At 38.5% G+C, this 22,578-nt stretch overlaps 1 protein-coding gene across 10 annotated transcripts in view; it reads right to left on the bottom strand.

Moving 5' to 3' along the window:
* Window positions 1-4,082: 4,082 nt before the first annotated feature.
* Window positions 4,083-22,578, bottom strand: part of ano5a (anoctamin 5a) — a 39,236-nt gene continuing 20,740 nt past the window's right edge. For 6 of the 10 annotated variants that reach the window (XM_061917242.1, XM_061917245.1, XM_061917248.1 and 3 more), the window contains 17 exons: window positions 21,992-22,060; window positions 21,613-21,894; window positions 18,442-18,558; window positions 18,181-18,296; window positions 17,918-18,052; window positions 17,725-17,830; window positions 17,539-17,599; window positions 14,763-14,914; window positions 14,248-14,334; window positions 13,396-13,609; window positions 13,128-13,306; window positions 12,962-13,059; window positions 12,741-12,871; window positions 9,664-9,869; window positions 9,274-9,473; window positions 9,060-9,165; window positions 4,083-7,393 (listed from right to left, as the gene is read on the bottom strand). In XM_061917242.1, the coding sequence (XP_061773226.1) occupies window positions 7,199-7,393; window positions 9,060-9,165; window positions 9,274-9,473; window positions 9,664-9,869; window positions 12,741-12,871; window positions 12,962-13,059; window positions 13,128-13,306; window positions 13,396-13,609; window positions 14,248-14,334; window positions 14,763-14,914; window positions 17,539-17,599; window positions 17,725-17,830; window positions 17,918-18,052; window positions 18,181-18,296; window positions 18,442-18,558; window positions 21,613-21,894; window positions 21,992-22,060 (2,454 nt within the window). In that variant the 3' untranslated portion in view covers window positions 4,083-7,198. Of the gene's footprint in view, window positions 7,394-9,059; window positions 9,166-9,273; window positions 9,474-9,663; window positions 9,870-12,740; window positions 12,872-12,961; window positions 13,060-13,127; window positions 13,307-13,395; window positions 13,610-13,864; window positions 13,940-14,247; window positions 14,335-14,762; window positions 14,915-17,538; window positions 17,600-17,724; window positions 17,831-17,917; window positions 18,053-18,180; window positions 18,297-18,441; window positions 18,559-21,612; window positions 21,895-21,991; window positions 22,061-22,578 lie in introns of all 10 variants that reach the window. The other 4 variants (XM_061917244.1, XM_061917247.1, XM_061917243.1 and 1 more) reach the window with 2 other exon arrangements.

Here is a 22,578-nt window from a genome sequence, read left to right as displayed (position 1 = left end):
AGACCCTGCCCCAAGTGGAGGAGTTCAAATACCTAGGAGTCTTGTTCACGAGTGGGGGAAGAGTGGATCGTGAGATCGACAGGCGGATCGGTGCGGCGTCTTCAGTAATGCGGACGTTGTACCGATCCGTTGTGGTGAAGAAGGAACTGAGCCGTAAGGCAAAGCTCTCAATTTACCGTTCGATCTACGTTCCCATCCTCACCTATGGTCATGAGCTTTGGGTCATGACCGAAAGGATAAGATCACGGGTACAAGCGGCCGAAATGAGTTTCCTCCGCCGTGTGGCGGGGCTCTCCCTTAGAGATAGGGTGAGAAGCTCTGCCATCCGGGAGAGACTCAAAGTAAAGCCGCTGCTCCTTCACATCGAGAGGAGCCAGATGAGGTGGTTCGGGCATCTGGTCAGGATGCCACCCGAACGCCTCCCTAGGGAGGTGTTTAGGGGACGTCCAACCGGTAGGAGGCCACGGGGAAGACCCAGGACACGTTGGGAAGACTATGTCTCCCGGCTGGCCTGGGAACGCCTCGGGATCCCCCGGGAAGAGCTAGACGAAGTGGCTGGGGAGAGGGAAGTCTGGGTTTCCCTGCTTAGGCTGTTGCCCCCGCGACTCGACCTCGGATAAGCGGAAGATGATGGATGGATGGATAAATATCGGACCATTATCATGGGTTGTATACACCACTAGACCACCTACTCAGTGGCATAGTGGTTAGAGTGTTCGCCCTGAGATCGGTAGGTCGTGAGTTCAAACCCTGACCGAGTCATACCAAAGACTATAAAAAATGGGACCCATTACCCCCCGGCTTGGCACTCAGCATCAAGGGTTGAAATTGGGGGTTAAATCGGCAAACATGATTCCCGGGCGTGGCACCGCTGCTGCTCACTGCTCCCCTCACCTCCCAGGAGGTGAACAAGGGGATGGGTCAAATGCAGAGGACAAATTTCACCACAACTAGTGTGTGTGTGACAATCATACTTTAACTTTAACTTACTGCACTTGCTTCCATCTTGCAATTAGCATCACTATACTGTAATATTTGAATATCTTAGTGATGCACAATAGCAACGTACCTTACAAGTAGTTTAATATAAAACACAATTAATTCAGGATACATAATTTTCCACCAAGGGCCGCGTACTGAAAAGAGGCCAATTTGATGTTTGTATTTCGGAAAAAAAAGAGCTAAAATTATTAAATTATAAATAAAGATTTCTACACATAGAAGTACCGTATTTCTTTGAATTGCCGCAGGACATATAGTGTGCGCCTGTCTTGAATTACTGCCGGGTCAAACTCGCTTCCCAAAATAATTAGCGCATGCTTAGTATTACCGCCTGGTCCAACTTGTGACATCAATCAATCGATCAATCAAAGATTATTTATATAGCCCTAAATCACTAGTGTCTCAAAGGGCTGCATAAACCACAACGACATCCTCGGTACAGCCCACATAAGTGCAAGGAAAACTCACACCCAGTGGGACGTCGATGACAATGATGACTATGAGAAACCTTGGAGAGGATCGCATATGTGGGCAACCCCCTTCGTGAAAGTTCAATCCATAGTGGATCCAACACAACCGTGAGAGTCCAGTCCAAAGTGGATCAAACACAGCAGAGAAAGTCCCGTCCACAGTGGAGCCAGCAGGAAACCACCCCAAGTGGAGGCGGATCAGCAGCGCAGAGATGTGTGTCAAGAGTGACACTTCCCTTCTCATCATTTTCAAAATGGAGGAGGCTGATTTCAATACTGGTAATTGAAAATCGCATTGAGAGAAGAAGATTAAGAGCTATTCAGTAGGATTTAAGATCCAAGCTTACATCACACTAAAATTTTTCCTGCATGCCTTTGGTAAGTGCCGTAGTGAGAAGAGGTTTTAAAAATAATTAGCGCATGCTTACTTTTACCGCATGCCTTTGGTAAGCGCAGGAGTGAGAAGAGGTTTTAAATTAATTAGCGCCCCGGCGGCAATTCAAGGAAATACGGTAATCATCAACTTAAAGTGCCCTCTTTGGGGATTTTAATAGAGATCCATCTGGATTCTTGAACCTTATTCTAAACATTTCTTCACAAAAAAAGAAATCTTTAACAACAATATTTATGGAACATGTCCACAAAAAAAATCAAGCTGTCACGCTGAATATTGCATTGTTGCATTTCTTTTCAGTTTATGAACTTACATTCATATTTTTTTGAAATATTATTCAATAAGTATATTTATAAAGGATTTTTGAATTGTTGCTACTTTTAGATTAAAAAAAAAAATCTCACGTACCCCTTGGCATACCTTCAAGTACCCTCAGGGGTACACGTACCCCATTTGAGGACCAATGCTGTAGATCCCTGTCCTTAAGTTTCACCCCAGGCTGCTTTTTTAACAGGAAGTATTTTGTCTGGGCATGCAGGAACATTCACAAAAATGACTGATTTCTTGCTCACAAGGTACTTGAGTGATGTTGATTGTCACTTTGGGCACATTTAGGACACATTCATAAAGATGCCCAGAGGCTAAATTGTGGTTGTCTATGGCCAAGCATGTCCCTCTCTATTGGTAACGGACCACTTTTTGTTACAGCCTCTGTATTGAAGAACAGGATAGGTACTGCTATGCTCAGGGTGAGGATGTACTCACAACAGCCAGAAGAAGAACACCTGGCTGCAACATCATGGCCTGAAGTATCAATCAATCAATCAATCAATGTTTATTTATATAGCCCTAAATCACAAATGTCTCAAAGGACTGTACAAACCATTACGACTACGACATCCTCGGAAGAACCCACATAAGGGCAAGGAAAACTCACACCCAGTGGGACGCCAGTGACAATGCTGACTATGATAAACCTTGGAGAGGACCTCAAATGACCTCCCCCTCTAGGGGACCGAAAGCAATGGATGTCGAGTGGGTTTAACATGAGTAGTGGATAGTGGGCAGAGTCTGTGGAGAAACAAATATGGATGGACCAGTGAAGTGTTTAGAACAGGGGTCTCAAACTCAATTTACCTTGGGGCCACTGGATGCAGAAACTGGGTGAGGCTGGGCCGCAAGAAAAGATTTCTTTAAAAATCTAACATGCACTTTTCAATGAATTCACCTTCTTTGAATGGCTTTCCCGTCCCAGCAACATACTTGCCAACTCTCACGATCTTTCCGGGAACCACTTAAATATCAGTGCCCCTCCCGACAATCTTCCGGAGCAACAATACCAAGGGCGTACCGTGATGGCACTGCATTTAGCGTCCTCTACAACCTTCCGTCTCGTCAATAGGGGGTGCTGGGAGTGTATATTGTAGCCTGGAAGAGTTAGGGCTGCATGGGATTCTGGGTATTTGTTCTGTTGTTTATGTTGTGTTACGGTGCGGATGTTCTCCCAAAATGTGTTTGTCATTTTAGTTTGGTGTGGGTTCACAGTGTGGCACATATTTGTAAGTGTTAAAGTTGTTTATACGGCCACACTCAGTGTGACCTATATGGCTGTTGATCAAGTATGTCTTGCAGTCGCTTACAAGTATGTCTTGCAGTCGCTTACTGTGTTTTACTGAAGCCAAATACAACAGGTGGCTGGGCTGGCTCGCTGTTTGTACAGGTAATAGAGGACGCCAAAAGCAGTACCTCCACGACGCCCCCTTACTATTGTTGTATGGGTGAAATTTGGGAGAATGACAAACTCTGGCGGGGCACTGAAAATTGTGAGTCTCCCGGAAAAATTGAGGGTATGCAAGTATGACGCTGTGAAGCGGTATTCATATAAAAATCGCGGGCCGCACCAACATTAAATTTTCATAATAAGGTGCGGGCCGCAAAATAACGTCTTGCGGACTGCAATTGGCCCGCGGGTCGTGTGTTTGAGACCCCTGGTTTGGAACGTAGGAAAAACTGTGATCTCTTTCCAACTTACCATGTGTTTTTGTGTGCCAGGTAAAAAAAGCGATGACAACGTATTTGGGTGTAAACCACACCCTCAGTGTGAGAAAACACTGAATAGTAATCAGCATCCTCTCAGCCATCTGCTGTGTGAATGTTGGCGTGTACCAATGTCCTCAGCTAGTACATTTGAGAATGGACGTGAGCAACACTCGACACAAGTTGGACTGTACTTTATTGTCATATTTACAGGAAATGGTGACACAATACAAAACCAAATGACAATATTGCAAATAGGAGCAAATTGGTTCACTGTTTGCTAACACTGTAAAAAAAAAAAACAGGTGTATACCATGTAAATAATTCAAGATATAATAAACATTATATGATTTACTGACTAAATAAATCATAAATTTTAAATAAGTTGTTCTCTTTAGCCTTATAAAATTAAATATCCTTCATAAGTACAAAAACCGTGAAACTCCTCATGCCACAAAGAACAGATTGTCACATTGCTGCTACATTGATGCTGTGTCGTCATGACAACAGCTAGACTGGCATGCTTTATAGTTGGTTTTCCTCAAGTGCGTTGTGCGAGTTAAATAAAAAAACAATTAAAAAGCATGTATATGTTTCCTTTCCTGCACTTGCAAATGGCTGATGTGTAATGTTTAAATTGTGGAGCCGTTAAGTAAAAGGGCGAGCAGCTTTCATGAGCTCAGATTAAAAAAGGCTTTAAACTATTTTAAGGCACTATTTTCAGTTTCCTATAGTTAGACAATATGTTTGCCCTATACCTAAAACTTGACATACAGTATATTCAATTGGATACAGTGCATCCGGAAAGTATTTATAGCGCTTCACTCATTTTCACATTTTATGTTAGTCTTATTCCAAAATTGGAATAAATTCATGTTTGTCCTCAAAATTCTACAGACAATATACCTCATAATGACAATGTGGAACAGTTTTTAATGAAATTGTTGCAAATTTACTAAAATAGAAAAAAACTAAACCGCATTTACATTAGTATTCACAGCGTTTGCTCAATACATTGCTGATGCACCTTTGGCAGCAATTACATTCTCAAAACTTTTTGAATACTATGCCACAAGTTTGGCTCAGCTATCTTTGGGCAGTTTAGCCCATTCCTTTTTTGCAGCTCCATCAGGTTGGATGGTAAGTGTTGGTTTTCATTCAGGATGTCTCTGTACATTTTTGCATTCATCTTATGTCTATAGTCAGGGAGGTGACCAAGAACCCAATGGTCACTTTGTCAGAGCTACAGCATTCTTCTGTGGAGAGAGGACAACCTCACAGAAGGACAACCATCTCTGCAGTAATCCACCAATCAGGCCTCTATGGTATTGTGGCCAGACAGAACCCATTTATTTGAAAAATGTGCTAAAATGCACCTGAAAGACTCTCAGACAATGAGAAGCAAAATTAGTAGGTCTGATAAGACAAATATTGAACTTTTTGGCATTAATGTCAGGCATCATGTTTGGAGGAAACCAGGCATCGCTCATTATTACCATCCCTACAGTGGAGCACGGTGGTGGCAGCATCATGCTGTGGGGATGTTTCTCAGCGACAGGAACTGGTAGACTGGTCAACATAGAGGGAAAGATGAATACAGTGCAGTACAAATACACTCTGAATGAAAACCAACGCTTTCCATCCAACCTGTGGAGCTTGAGAGGTGCTGCAAAGAGGAATCCAAAAAGACTCTAGGCCGTAATTGCTGCCAAAGGTGCATCAACAGATTATTGAGTAAATGCTATAAATACTTATGTATATGTGACTTTTTTTTTTTTTTTACTTGTTTTACTTTTTAATATATTGGAAAAAAAATCACATTATTATGTGGTATGTGTGTGGAATTTTGAGGACAAAATGTAATTATTCCATTTTGAAATAAAACTTAACATAACATGTGGAAAAAGTGAAGCGCTGTGAATACTTTCCGAATGCACTGTAAAATGAACCAACACATAGATATAAAAGCTGGCATAAGTTGTATATTTGTGCACATTAACGGAGTAAGGGCCTGATCTACTTTGATCTAAATACCACCCACTAAACAATGTGTGCAAACTATAAAATTGCGTGTACTACTAGTGAGCGTGTTGCGTGTGATCTACAAAGACTGCGCGGACTCTTAAAAAGTGGCACACACCGCATTATTTAAATGAGGTTTTTTTTGCGTGTACTACTGGCATTATGTACCCTCCACACTCATGTTATCGTGCTCTTGTGCAAGGAGGCAGTGGACCATCCCAACAAAAGTACATTCTCGAGTCTGAAATGATCCAAAATGCAAGTAAATGCTCATTGAAAGACATTTTTTCATATAAGAGACTATAATAATATGTTTCCTAAATGAAAAAACTAATGGCATTAAAAAAAAACATCAGCAGACACTCAACCGCATCAATTAAATCTGTTTTAATCAGCCCCTTAACTCATCCAGCAGCTATAAATTTATAAAATGATATCGCTGAATGAACAATATTTCTATTATTTTTTATTTCTGACTGTCCAAACATTTTTTACATACATAGGTAGGGCGGAGCATTCACTGTCCATTGTCTTTGCAGCATGAACACCGCTTTTCTCACAGACTTGTGCGTAACGTTTGCATATACTCTTCAGTCGTTCTAAACAACGACGCAAAACAGCGCCCGCGGAACAGTGATCAACCTTGATAATCACATTGCACGACTTGAATAATTATATTTGCACCGTCTCCTCCCAGTATTGAGGGCGTTGTGGTGATTAGCGTATATTCTGCATATTTATGAAGCCAGACACACTAAATAGATTATGCTCCTTATTTTACTAATTTAAGAGACGTAATCCTAAACACATACGTTTAGTAGATCAGCTTTGTGTGATATCAAGTTTGCACGTGTTAGTACACACACACCTTTAGTAGATTGGGCCATTAATGTAAAAACTGGCTAAATATTTTGAGAGTCATTTATCCAGCCGCACATACACTAATCAGTGACGTATATTAAGGCATCTGGTCTTTTTAAAATAAATAGTTTTGAAGTACATGGCTTTTCTTCCATACAGCGAAAAATTGATAATTGTCAATTACAGCACAGGCCATACATATAGAAGGTATATTCAAGTGTTGTAGGTTTCAGCATGCTAAGAGTAGGTAGCTGATGACTGAGTAGACCTGTAGGCTCCTTCGTAAAGGCTCTGTGTGTGTGAGACTCATGAAAAACAGCAAAAAAGGGGATGGTCAAATGGACTTGACGCAGGCATGCCACACTGTGGTCTCCTGTTGAACATCCAGCTGAGTGAGCTACAGCTTTTTGGGCTAGAGACTCTCTGGCAAAACCTCATTTGTGGGCAAGCCATTTATTTGGTTGAGTTGATTCTTCAGCTTGTCCACGTCGTAGCGGTGGAGATACTCCTGGACCAGGTAGCGTTCCCTCTTCACCCGAACTTTCACATCGGCGGGAACGTCAGGAATCATCCAGGCGATTAGAAACTTGATCGTAAAGACGACATGCTGTGGAGAAAGAAGAATATAGGAAGCTAATATTAAATGATGTGTCATCTAATTTTCAAGTTGTGTTGTAAGGTTTGTCTTGACTCTTGAAGTTAAAGCTGGACTTTGTGTGGTTTAAACACTTACTCACACTATACAAGTGAATCGGCTGGGGATGACTTGTGCTCTTACACAACGAAGCGACTGACACATGACTGCTTACACCTGGGTGTCCAAAGCTTCCATTGAGGGTTGCTTACAAATAAATTAAAGGACGCGAGGGAAACACTTTTGATCACTTTGTACGTTAAAGATGCTAAAACTAATCCATTGTACTGTAGGTCGATATGTATATAAACATCCATCCATCCATTTCCTACCGCTTGTCCCTTAATATTTATACATGTATATCCATCCATCCAATTTGTACCGCTTGTCCCTTTATATACAGTACATACATACATACATGCATGCATACATACATACATACATATATATAAATATATATATATATATATATATACATATATATACATATATATATATATATATTATATATATATATATATATACACACACACATATATATGTATACATACATATATAAATATATACACATATACAAACCCTGTTTCCATACGAGTTGGGAAATTGTGTTAGATGTAAATATAAACGGAATACAATGATTTGCAAATCATTTTCAACCCATATTCTGTTGAATATGCTACAAAGACAACATATTTGATGTTCAAACTGATAAACATTTTTTTATTTTTGAAAATAATCATTAACTTTAGAATTTGATGCCAGCAACACGTGACAAAGAAGTTGGGAAAGGTGGCAATAAATATATATATATATATATATATATATATATATATATATATATATATATATATATATATACACACATATATACATACATACATACATACAAATATATATAAATATTTACATGTATATATATAAACATACCTACATATATATACATACTGTATATATATACATATGTATATATATACATATATATGTATATACATATACACACTGACATATAATGTACATCCATCCACATACATACATTATACATACATACATACATATATATACATATATATATACATACATACATATATATACATACATACATACATACATATGTATATATATATATATATATATATATATATTTATATATATATATACAAACTGAAGTGAGTACTAATCAGTGATGAAGAAAACAAAAACAAACGTAATGTGTTTTTCAGATGAATGTCCTCCGTATGCTTAAAATGATCCATCCATGATGGGCTGGAGCCTATCTTAGCTGCATTCGGCTCAACATTTGTAAAAATCAAAATGTATTATAAATATGGCTATTACTAAATTGCATATATATTTACATAATGTATATAAAACTCTAATGGAGGTGTTTGGATGTTTTTTTAAGGTCTTTATAGGCAGAATTGAGCGGCTCCCATAGCCGCTAGTGTAAGAAGACTTTTGATCACATTTATTTACTCTTTAGAATGCATTAAAAAACAACCATCGTCATGTCTCTCATTGTGATTGTGAACGATAGACACAATTCCAAAAACGGTGAAGTTCCCCTTTGACTCATATAAAATGTATTCAAATGCCTTTTCTATTTACATGTATGTATAGTATGTGTATAAAAAGAGGTTACCTCCATGATGATAATGAAAGCCAGTTTGGCAGCCAAAACATGCCAGAATAGTATTGTGTGAGTATACTGATTCTCATGGCCAGGTGGGTAGCGGTAGTCATGGTACCTGCAAAATTGATTAAATAGCATTAGAATTTAGTCAACTCTGAAATCCGACCAAAAATGGATATTAAGAATATTAACAATTACTTAATTTAATATTAAGTCCACATACCAGCATGTTGTGACGTTTTCGTTGAACCAGCTGGGATTAACCCCATCGTCGGGGCTGTGGGCCAGTGGAATCTCTGAGATCTTGAAGCTAGACAAGCTGTGGGCGACGTAGCCTTTCATACTTAATAGACCATCAGGTTGGTAACTATACATGTACACCAGTCGGTTTATCATATCAGAGGTGAAGGCCACAATGAATGCCTAAAAAACAGGACAGCAAGCTACATAAGAGATAGTTCTTTTGACAAGAATACTTCCGAAGTGTTAGAGCTTGTTTGTTGTATGCTATATTCTATATGTTACAAATATATTCTATATATATATAATGTATTCTACCTGTGTCAAATTCAGGAGATGCACAGCAAAAAAAACCATAAAGTCTAGCGCTTACATTGGTTACAACAGAAAGAATGGCGATCCCATTGAGAATTTCCTCCCATGCTCCGATACTGTGAACCTTGGATGCCACAGGGCGTCTGTACTGAGTGGTGAGCTTCCAGGCATCCACTCTAATCTCAATTATGTTGTTCATAAGTGCCAGCAGTGGTGCCAAGGGAAAGGAGGCCACAAACAGTGTGATAAAACCAAACTGGACCACTGGAGAGGATAAAGGGTCATTAGGAAAGAAACAGCACCATCTACAGGATACATGGCTCTTTGCACTGACAAGGAACAGGCAATGCAGCCTTTCTTCCCAATATATCACAAGAAATATTTTTACTATTGTAGTTGTAGTGTCATAGTGTGTTATTCATAATGTAGCTACTAACATGGCAACCACAATATCATGCATTAATGAACAGGTTAGTGTTGATTATTCCATCATTATTAATGTGATTTAAAAATGTAATGCATTATAACATTTGCAATGTAAAAATGACTAAACAGCACGTTTTAAAAAAACATGACGGAACAGTCGACAGACAGAAGTATTATTCACTCTGCAGGAAGGAGTTCTCTTTTTTCCATTTTAATATAGCAAAGTAACAACAAGGAGTTAGTACATCCACATTAATGTGGATACAGGTTTTTTTGGAATGAAAACAGGTTATTGTTCACTTGAGTAAAATGTTAAAGGTGTTTAAAAAACTTATTAAGGGGGATATTTGATGTATTTTGTCTTTTCTGATTAATAAATGTTGTTGGGTAATTGTGTTAAACCATGCATGTAGTTGTGGATGCCTCAGTTTGAAGGGATTTGCGTCCTGACTACTTATTTTTTACCATGTCTGGGGAAAAAAAGGTACAACTTCCCCCTTAAATGCATATATACCTGTATTTCCTTCTTGAGGAAAAACATGATTCTAGATAAAAATAAAAAAATATATTTTTTTTTAATAGTGATCAATCAAAATTATTTCGCATCAACCCTTCAATTAATCTGATTGGAAATTGTAATGGTTTATAATGTTGCAGTTCTACGTCACTAAATACTACAACCACAATAATAAACATTGTTAAACCTCTTTGACAATGTCAAATTATTATTTTGCAAAATCATAGCATAATTTGTGGTTGGGAACATCACACAACTGCTAAGAACGATACTCTAGTGCAGGGGTCTCAAACACGCGGCCCGCAGGCCAATGGCGGCCCGCGAGACATTATTATGCGGCCCACACTTTGATATGACAATTCAATGTTGGTGCGGCCCGCGAGTTTAATATGAACGGCGCTTGATAGGTCATGCTTGCCAACGTCCCCGACTTTCCCGGGAGACCCCTTAATTTCAGAGCACCAATTCTCTCGAAGCCCTGTCATATTTTACCAGATCAACAATATTCAGGGAGTGCCATAATGGCACTGCCTTTAGCGCCCCCTACATCCTGAACTGACAGTGTGCAAGCCCAATTGTATGTTGCATCTGGCCATTTGAGACGCACGTGTGGTATTGCAAGATATATTTGATAAACAGCTACACACGTCACACTAAGTGTGGCCGTAAAAAAACTTTTACCACTGTTAAAAATATGTCCCAGACTGTGAACCCACACCAAACAAGAATGACAAACACATTTCGGGAGAACATCCGCATCGTAACACAACATAAACACACCAGAACAATTACCCAGAATCCCAGGCAGACCTAACTCTTCCGGTATACAATATACACACCCCTGCTACCACCACCCTCCCTGCTTATGTCGGTTGAGGTGTTGTATATTGTAGTCCTGCAAGGCGTTCTGGGTATTTGTTCTCTTGTGTTTAAGCTGTGTTAGGGTGTGGAAATGATCCTAAAAAGGGTTTGTCATTCTTGTTTGGTAGGGGTTCACAGTGTGGCACATATTTGTAACAGTGTAAAAGTTGTTTGTACGGCCACCCTCAGTGTGACCTGTATGGCTGTTGAAGAAGTACGTCCTGCAGCCACGTACGTTGTTCTGCACAAGTCTCCCACAACATGATACAGAGCCGTGAACCCACACCAAACAAATATATTGGTTGCGTGATGTAGAAGCGTGCGCGATGACAGGTAGTGGAGCAGTAGATTTCTTTTGAGGGTGCGCGGACCCCTGGAGGTACTTGAAGGTATGCCAAGGGACAAGTGAGATTTATTAAAAACATTCTAAAAAACAGCAGCAATTCATAAATCCTTTATAAATATGTTTATTAAATAATACTTCAATTAAATATGAATGTAAGTTCATAAACTGTGGAAAAATAATACAACAATCCAACATTCAGTGTTTACAGCTAGACTTTTTGTGGACATGTTCCATAAATATTGATGTTTAAGATTTCTTTTTTTGTGAAGAAATGTTTAGAATTAAGTTCATGAAACCAGATGGATCTCTATTACAATACCCAAAGAGAGCAGTTTAAGTTGATGATTACTTCTATGTGTACAAATCTTTATTTATAATTGAATCACTTGTTTACTTTTCAACAAGTTTTTTAGTTATTTGTATATCTTTTTATCCAAATAGTTCAAGAAAGACCACTACAAATGAGCGATATTTTGCACTGTTATACAATTTAATAAATCAGAAACTGATGACATAGTGCTGTATTTTACTTCTTTATCTCTTTTTTCCAACCGAAATGTTTTGCTCTGCTTATGGGGTACTTGAATTAAAAAAATGTTCACAAGGGGTACATCACTGATAAAAGGTTGAGAACCACTGTTGTAGAGGACGTTAAAGGCAGTGCAGTCACGGCAGCCCTTAATAATGTCGGCCGGGTGAAAATTGGGAAAAATTCGGGAGAATGGTTGCACCGGTAGATTGTCGGGAGGTGCACTGAAATTTAGGAGTCTCCCGGAAAAATTGTGATTGGCAAGTATGTTGCTAGGGCGGGAAAGCCATTCAAAGAAGGTGAATTCATTAAAAAGTGCAAGTTAGATTTTTTTAAGAAATCTTTTATTGCGGCCCAGTCTCACCCAGTTTCTGCATCCAGTGGCCCCCAGGTAAAGTGAGTTTGAGACCCCTGCTCTAGAGTCTGTTCCAAACTGGCTGCAAAAAATAATTTTACCCATTTCCAGGTACTCGTCGAAGAGTCCCAGTGATCCAAAGATCTGCAGGTCATAGTCCTGCTCCCAGCGAGTGTACACACTTTCCGGGTGCATTTTTGCTCTTCTACTCCCCCACCAATTCTTTAACCACCTGATATACACAGTGAGGAAACAGAGTAGAGGTGGTATGCAGCATATTTTTAATCTTTTGAGCACAGGTTATGTGGCTGACTGTACTTACGGGACCAGAGTTTCTTGGATGTTGCCCCACACTTGTTTACCGGTCATCACTATAACCAGCTGGGTGGTCAACTCAATCAAACAGCCTCCAGCATCACACTGAATCCAAAGAAAGTAAATCAATGACAGACATAAGAACCTCCTCATTTTGCTGATTTATGTGGTACCTCTTCATTCCTGAGTTTGCTGCTTTCACCAAACATGTAAATGTAATCTCCAGGGTAGCCTACAAATTTGCCTTTAAAGAACGCCACGTAGAAGCAGGAGGAGTAGTAGTTGACGAACTGGAAGAGGAACATCTTGAACGTTAGCTTGTTCTCATACTCCACATGTGTCTTTGGGATTTCTGTAGCAATAAAAAGGTGAAAAAACAAACTTTATCCACTTAAGCTAACAACAAAAGACTGAAACACTTTATCTCGCTATGGCCTTTACCAAGGTCAGTCAGCCAAACAGCCACTTTATCATACATCAAGTTGAGGATCATGATTAATATGAAGTTGATGCAGGAGGCAGTGACAGACGTAGCCAACTGCGGGGTGATGAAGGCACTGTCCACCTGGTTTTCTTTTATGATGCTGGCGAAGGTGGTGTATACTGCCAGACGGTATGCCACCACTCCAATGATGCAGGAAATGATTAGACCCAACTTTGGGACAGAGACAACATAAAAAAACAACTGATTGGGATTTCAAGATAACAGCACCAGAAACCACAGAGTTTTATTTCGAATGCACCACTCAACAGGCAAGACAAAGCAGGGTAAGTGGACTGAAGCATGGAAATAACAGAGCCAATATCACAGGTCGCATGATTGCTGTTAATGATGATCAACAGCACAAAGGAAAAAACAAAATAAACAGGAGGTATGGAAAAATGTATTAACCAATGACACAATGCTCACCCAAAACAGGACAGTGGCTCCAGACAAAATTGCGCGTGCAAACTTGCTTGTTACTGGTAAGTAAGGCTCCATTTCCTATAGCACAAGCAAGCAGAAGCGTGTACAAAAAAAAAAGTCAGTAATCTATTGTTATAGCCTGAAAAGAAACACCTTAACAAGTTTCCTTTAATCACCATTCACTTTAAATTGCAGGCAGACCTGCAGTAAGGCAGGCTTAGACGATGAGGACCAATTAGGATGTGTTGTTGGGTGTTTTGATCTCTTCCCAATTGTCAAAACATACGTAATGGAGCAAAGGGAACTTGTGACTCTTTCCAAAACTATCCACTATACTTACACACTGCACCACAAGAACACCTCTTCCACATTAAACTCAGTACTACCTTTACCCAGAATAACACAGTGCCCCAGCACAGAATTAATTTCCCCATTACATCAGTAGTAGTCCTGTCAAGAACCCACTCTGTCTCCTATAGGTGGGTAGGAAAGGAAATTTAGGCACTGTGTCTCATCAGTAACTTTTAATAATGCGTAATTGCGCTACTAGAATGTGCTGTGTGTGTACACATACATACATACATATATATATTTACACATATGTAATTACATACATATATATACATTTATATACATATATACACACACATATATATATATATGTATTTTACACATATTTAAATACATACATATATATATATATATGTATATATTAGTATATATATACATATATATATATACATATATACATACATATATATATATGTATATATACATATATACATACATAAACATACACACACGCACATCAATATACACAATATATATATATAAATACATACATACTGTATATAAAAATATATATAAATATCACAACGGTATTTAATGTGCACATTAACACCTGAGTGATGTGATTCATCTTGCGTGAGGTGCACTTGTTCTCAAACTCCGGACGGAGCTGCAATCCCTGTTGCTCCTCCTCAAAGTCCACCAGATCCCACTCGTACTCTAGACGGGACTGACGCCTCTTCCACAACTCCAAGAACAATGTCACTGTAATAGAAAACAATGAATCAGTGCAAATTAATCTGTTTTACAGTTGAGAATGTTGCATTTGTTATCCTAATCCAAAAGATTCAGAAGAATGAAGAAAAAATAACCAGGAAGAAAACTATTTATTGAAGGGAACCTATGATGGTTTTAATCTACATTTTGAAAATGTCCTCGTGGTCCAGATAATAAGTATTGGATATGCGTCTCCACAGTTAATAACCCATTTCCATTGTTTAAAACTCACTTTTTTAGTCTGTGCAAGATGTTCGAGGCGTTTCCAAATTGCAAATGACACCACGCCCACGTTCTCCAAATGTATCATAACGCATCTTTTGAAAATGTACTGTATATACTGTATCTTTTGAAGTCGTTACCGTTATAACATATGGATTCAACCCATCACAGCCTTATATATACCTGCACACTCGCCCATCAATTAAAATCTCTGCATCGAAAATGCTGATTTAATCAGCATTTATGTCACTGCAAATTTATGTCGGTGTTATTCTGCACATTCTACGTTTAAATAAAAGTAATACTTTATTCTGCCTTTTTTTTTTCCTCGCAGCCTGATGCCTGGGAGCTTGACCTAATGTCGAAAGTGTACATAGTTTGATGCGACTTTTAACAAGTGTCATCATTCTCTTACAAAAGTTCAAAGCTACCTTTAGGTACATCCACATCACAGTGAAATCACAACATAGCTAGAATTTAAAAACCCATGAACAAAAGCATCCAAAAGCACATGCTAGCTAATACCAAAATGCATGAACCTTATGGATCGCTTAGAGAATGTTAAAGGGGAATCCGTTTTTTGGGGGAATTTTGCCTATTGTTCACAATCATTATGAGAGACAAAAACACATGTCTTTTTTGGCGAGGTGGGGGGTAACTTTTAAAGATGATGAAAAGTGCTTAGAAGATGTGTCCAATGGGAGTCACTGTTGTAACCTTCATAGCCCTCTAAAACAACTTCTTAACCCTCCATCAATGTTTGTATATACTTACTAAAGTCTATATATAATGTAGTAACATACACTTTCATAACAATAAATAATATATACAATATTTACCATATTTTGGCTTGTTTAATCATTGCCAGAACTAATTCTTCAGCGCATTTATTTCCGTTTCCATAGCAGCGCACATCCGACAATGTGTGTTTCTATTTCCGGATACAAAACGCTTGAGTGTGTTCTAATCGTGGCAGATTCGGTAAACAATGAAGCTGACTATTTTTGGACAAATGAGGATTCACAACAATATATTTTGAATCAGAATTTACGGAGGATGAACTACTGCTTATAGAAGCGAGCCCAAAAGAAGAGTAACGTTGGAGCAGACAAAAGCCGATAGAGTGAGGTGAAAGTGAATCAAAACTGCAAAATGTGGAACGTGAAGCCAAACTATTTCGACAGAAAAGGACCCATAATACCCATAATTAAACGAGAAAAACGTCCCAGGCTAGCTGGACCATACAGTCAACTGTCCATCGAGTGAGTCACACTTTATATTAATCATGATACACGCAGCACTTCATGCTGTCTGGCTAGCTGTGTACAAACAAAACATGAAATAATACTTTACAGATGCTGTAATATGATTGTTCACGTTTTTCAGTCAGTAAAAATTGGTGTCTTGACGCATTGTGTTGTTCTAACAAACTCAAACGTGTTTCGTGCTGACGTAGAAGCTCGCTTATCTCTTGCCGTAGTTACCTAGTACAGCTAATACCATAGTACACTGATGTGTTAGTACGTTAGAAATAGAGTTCCTAAGTGTTTGCTCTTACAATAACAATGTCACTACAGCTTGGTTTTCATACAAGTCACCGAACGTAAATGAAGTATTGTTGATGGTGTTCGAATGCATTGTTAAAGTGATTTAGAAGTAGAATAGATTGCTCCCATTTTAATGTTAGAAAGCGGGGGAAAAAAAATTGTCTTCTTGTCTCTCATAATGATATACAACACAGTCTAGGTATCTAATACTCGCCCCTCCTTCTGCTTACCCAAGACTTGCTCACTTACAAACTATAAAAAAATCTATTTTGCTTTTGCAATAACTGAAGTTACCTTAGCAGGTTTAAAAAAGAGGCTTTTCTTATATTTTTCTTAAGTTCTTTAGCCTCTCAGTGGAGGCTTGCGTCATACTTTAGTGTGTACAATACTTTACAACAGTGATTCTGAAACTGTGGTACGTGTGGAAGAATACTCTCCACTGCGGTGTAGACTAATGGGGATCCTTAATAAAATAAACTACCACAAGTAATACTCAGACTCCATCTAGTGGTACGTCAAATGATCACTTGACGAAAGTACAGTGTTTAATTTTCCTATGTTCAAACTGTGTAAAGTTATAGTGGCCAAAATATTGAATATACTTGTAGAATAAAACCTCTGCATTAATTTAATGAATACTTGGGCCTACTACATTATTGTATTTTAATGTGGGTCTTTATGGTGGTACTTGGAGAGACAAGTTTTGTTTGTGGTGGCACTTGGTGAAAACAGTTTGAGAACCACAGCTGTACAATAATGTATTTCTGTGAAAAGTACCACTAGGTGGAGCCCCAGGTCAGAAAGTGCACTACAGAGCCAACTGGTATTTTTAGGTTCACTCACCCCAAATCCCCATGAATATGGCAAAAAACACAGTTGCGTTATTGTCAAACAGGTGAGATTGCTGAAAGAAATACATTAGAATTATTATTAATATAATGTGCCAACCTCTTGTTGAAATGCAGGTTGTGCACAATGAAATATATTGCCATTTTGAGCATGAATGATAGTTGAATAATATTGCCTTACCCATGTAGAGTTGCATATCATGCTGAGTTTCCAGTAGTTACATTTCTTGTCACACAGCGGACACATCACAAATTTGCCTCCGATTTGTTCACTGCAGATTTCCTTACTGAGAAACATTTGATAAACAATTCAATGAGTGATGTGTCACAGAATACAGTGCTGTTGGTTTAAGGAATTCCTTTGAAAAACGCACCTCCACTCGTTGTCCTCAAATGTAGTAAATCCATATAAGAAACAGAGCGTTCCGACAATTGCCGCAAAGAACAACATCTCAGTGTAAAAGCCTAGCCAGGCAAAATAAATGCCAATCTTCTCCCCATAGTAATCCCTGTACAAATAAAATAATAATAATAATAACAATGGATTAAATTTATATAGTGCTTTTTTCTAGTGACGTTTTGTGCGGTGAGTCGTTAAGCAAGAAGATATATGTAGCAAATATGGATGTAGTATCACCTTATGAGGTCGAGGGGCTGCTCTTTGAAGAAAGATGAGAATGTGGCCCAGTGTTTGTAGAGAGTGAATCTTTCGCTTTGGCAATTAGGATCCTTTGATCTTGTCCAATACCTACACTGCACACAAAAATAATACCTCAGATTCATCCTGGTTTTTAACTTTTAACAATATTGTGATTTGACTTTTTGTAAGAATGTAGTACATGCATATTCCACTTATGTTCTAACAAAACTCGTGAAGAGTTAACTAAAAGGGTCTTACATCGTGCAATGGGAAGGCACCATTGTATGTCCCGTTGTTCAGCAGCCGCTTGATCCCTTTCTTGTCTTTCTCGCATTCGTCATTCACATACAAACATCGGGAGAGGATGTAGTACACCTTGGCAGAGAAACAGATACACTCAAAGCACTGCAAATCATAATAATAATAATAATTAATTAGATTTACAGAGCGTTTTTCCAGACACTCAAAGCGCTTTACAGTAAGAACTGAGAATTTCCCGGTGAGAATTGAGAGCCCATTATTAATTGACGCCAAAAATTACATTGTGATGGTGGCACGCTACATTGATAGCCACAGCTGACCTGGGGTAGACTGACAGAAACGGGGCTGCCAATTTACGTCTACGGCCTCTCTGACCATGATCAAACATTTATTCACATTCATACACCAGTGGGAGTGGCACTGGAGGCAAGGTGGATGAGGTGGGCGGTATGGCTCGGTTGGTAGAGTGGCCTTGCCAGCAACTTGAGGGTTCCAGTTTTGATCCCCGCTTCCGCCATCCAAGTCACTGACGCTGTGTCCTTGGGCAACACACTTTATCCACCTGCTCCCACTGCCACCCACACTGGTTTAAATGTAACTTTGATATTGGGTTTTACTATGTAAATGTGGTTTGAGTCACTAGAGAAAAACGCTATACAAATATAATTCACTCCACAAGTGTCTTGCCCAGGACACAGTACACCCCCCGTGACTAGGATAGTGGAAGCTGGATTCATACCAGGAACACACTAAATAACTGGACGGCCGCTCTACCACCTGAGCTATGGCTCAGATGGTAGAGCGGCCATCTGAGCTCCACACTAAAGGATCTGGCAAGAGTCAGGTCACCTGATGATGCACATTCAAATGAAAATTACATCCTTTAGGTACACCTGCCACAAATAAATGAGATTTAAGTTACCGTATATTAAAAGTGGCATCACACTCAGTTGTGCCCCTGCCCTATATTGTTGGTGGCGACTTGTCCAGGGTGTACCCCGCCTTTCGCCCAAATGCAGCTGAGATAGGCTCCAGCGATCCTCCGCAACCCCGAAAGGGACAAGCGATAGAAAATAGATGGATGGATGGATGGATTTTCTAAATAAAACATTATTATATGAAGCAGTGTCGTTTTACACTAATGCAATGTACAATACATATTGTTAAATTGATGTCTCTCTGGCATTGTCATAACTGACACAGGGCATTGGTTATTTTGTTAGTCTGTAAAATGTTGTAAGTCTGTAGAATTTAACACCTTAAGTGCTACTGAAGTATTAATGCCACCTACAGGACTCTAGAGGAACAACAGTGCACAGCACCAGGATGAAGACGCTCTTTTAGCCTTGGAAGAAGTTTGCAATTCACTGATACTGTAGTTATGTTTAGAATGACAGAGTCTTGCTGCAGCTCTTTTATTGATCATAAAATATTGTTCCGGTATTTTTTTCTTAATTCCTATATTTCCCTGTACCTACTTATATATCAAACATTGGAATAATAAAAAAAAAAGTAACGTAGTTTATGGTTGCATTAGGGAAGGGAAATATCATATGGCCCATATAAATAAACGGTTTATAACTCTTATGTTGATCTTATTGACCTACTTGCTGATTTCTTGTTCATAGCTGGTTACTCTCTGCAAAAACAAAGCTTGACTGCTGTTGAAGTGTATACAGTTGTTTCTCTATGTTACATTCAAGCTCGCTTAGGGGTTTGCATTGCTTTGAGTCTCTTACTGCTGTTTGTTGCATGCTTAGCTATTTCTTGAGAAAATACTAACTTTTTTTTCATGAAAATATGTTTTATTTCCAAACAAAACCAAGTAATTTGGTTAAAAATAATTTTTTTGTTTGCAAATAAATGTTTTGTTTGCAAATCCATATTTCGTTTGGCACAAATGTCAAGTAGTCTTTGAAATACAAAAGTGATGTTAAATGTTCACTTATCCATTTCATTTGGATAGATAGTACTTTATTGATTCCTTCAAGAAAATTACATTTTTTGAAAATTTAAAATTTGTGACTTTTATGCATTTTGCAACGTTTTTCTGTGTGTAAAACAATAATATTCTCCACAGAAAGCATTTTGCGTCAACATTTTTGAATGTGTGAAAAAAATTAATTGGATTTAAATTGTTACCTGCGGTAAAAATGTTTTGATTTTTGTAAAATTAAATTTTCATCTGAACCTTTGGAAAGGATTGTTAAAGAGGAACTGCACTTTTTTTTGGAATTGTGTGTATCTTTGGCAATCCTTATGTGAGACAAGCACATATTTTTCTTTTATGCATTCTAACTTCCCGCGACCCCGAAAGGGAATAAGCGGTAGAAATGGATGGATGGATGGATGCATTCTAACTTGTAAATAAACGCTAGCAAAAGCCAAGGGGATTCGCTACATTCCGCCGATAAAGCACTTTAAGAAACATCCGAAAAGCTCCATCAACGTTTTATATACATGCTGAGCCTGTAAGTATGTTTGTAATGTAGTTAACAGGCACATTGATACTAATATGTAATATTTTTTTGTGTTCATTATTCCCTTCAACAACAACAACTACCACTTCATGTGAGCCAACGACCATTTTGTGCCAAATCATGAGAATCTTATATTTTAGTCTGAATATACAGAGGATGAGCTACAAGTTTTAGAAGAGATTGGTAATTTAGAAGTGATAAACAGACCCAGCAAGTAACACCTTTGCTAAGTGCTAACAAACTACAAACAATAATACTACAAATAATAACTTACTGTACAGTGTCAGCTCTCAGTTGAATGGTGACTGATGGGATGTTTATATCTTACCGTTTAAATCATAATTATCACGCAGGTTAAAAAAAAAAAGGGCTGAAAAGGAGCGTCTTTTAATGTCTTTCTCGCGATATCCGGGTATAAGTTGGATGTCAAAGTTGACCAATGTTTCAGTTTACGGCCACAGACTTCTACTACACAAGTGAAAGGCATGATTTATAATCTAGAATTAACTTTTACCATCTCTGAGGAAATGCAGCAACTCAGCAGCTCAGTATTTTATAGCTGCATAGCTAGTTACCTCGGTGATCAGGGCCCAACAAACATTTTTAATATGAAGCTTTAAATATAGAAAGGTGTGCTTCAACTTGAAGGGTAATTATTAAAAGAGATGAAAATAAAAAAAATCCTTACTATTCTGTTGCGCACGGAATCGGAAAAGAATGTGTCTGTTTCATCAATGAGGAAGAAGTCAGACTTGGTCTTGTCAAAGGGAGCGGTGAAGTAGTCTTGGTCAGGATGAATGATGTGCTCCGGAAGTTGGAAAGGGTTGGCCCAACAGTTCATCCTATTTTCTTTGCTTTGGATGTCATTGACTTTAAAGGGGACCTTGATCTTTAGCACATCTGCGTAGGTGGTCAACACTTCCCACGGGGCGTGAATCTTCACAAAGTAGGTATTTCCATCATCTGATTCCTAGTGACATGAGCAATGAAATATAATACACACATACACCATTAGGTTGGCTTCCATTGTCAGACACATGATTAAATCAAAGACCACAAGTTCTTACAGATTTATCTTCCCTCTCCAGCTCCAAGCCAACTTTCATGAGGTTGGCTTCGTACACAGCCCTCTTTTCCTAGAAAATAAAAAAAATGAAACGTAGGTTACAGTGCATACAAGTACATGTTATGTTCTACAACTCTTCAGAGCAGGGGTGTTGAAATGTTAATCTCCCATCATAGGAAATAAAAATCTGTTCAGTGTTTAATAGGGTAGGGCTGTTTTATAGTCAAAGATTCCATTCGGAGGAGTTTGATTTGACAATCAACCTCCCGATGGAATCATCTGATATTAAACTTAATTTCCTTCTGTGGAGAGTCGTACATGCTAGGGCCCCGCGCATACAACAAGTGCGTTGAGAGCAGTGGTGTGCCGTCACGGCCAGCAAAGCCTTTTTGCAGGCCTAACATGACCAGAAATCATAATCATAATTAAAAATAAAAGTATTTTTTAAATTTAATTTCCCTAAATATCTAAAAGTATTCATATTCTCTTCATGTCATATTATGCTCCTTCCAGCGCTGTTGTTTTTAGTTTATAGAGTTTTTATCCAATCAGAAGTCAGCTGGCTTATGTTACCATGCTATACCAAAT

This window comes from Nerophis ophidion, linkage group LG12, assembly GCF_033978795.1.
Source record: "Nerophis ophidion isolate RoL-2023_Sa linkage group LG12, RoL_Noph_v1.0, whole genome shotgun sequence".
Classification (NCBI taxonomy): Eukaryota; Metazoa; Chordata; class Actinopteri; order Syngnathiformes; family Syngnathidae; genus Nerophis; species Nerophis ophidion.
The sequence above is the reverse complement of the archived record's forward strand: the minus strand, read 5'-3'. Positions and strand labels throughout refer to the sequence as shown.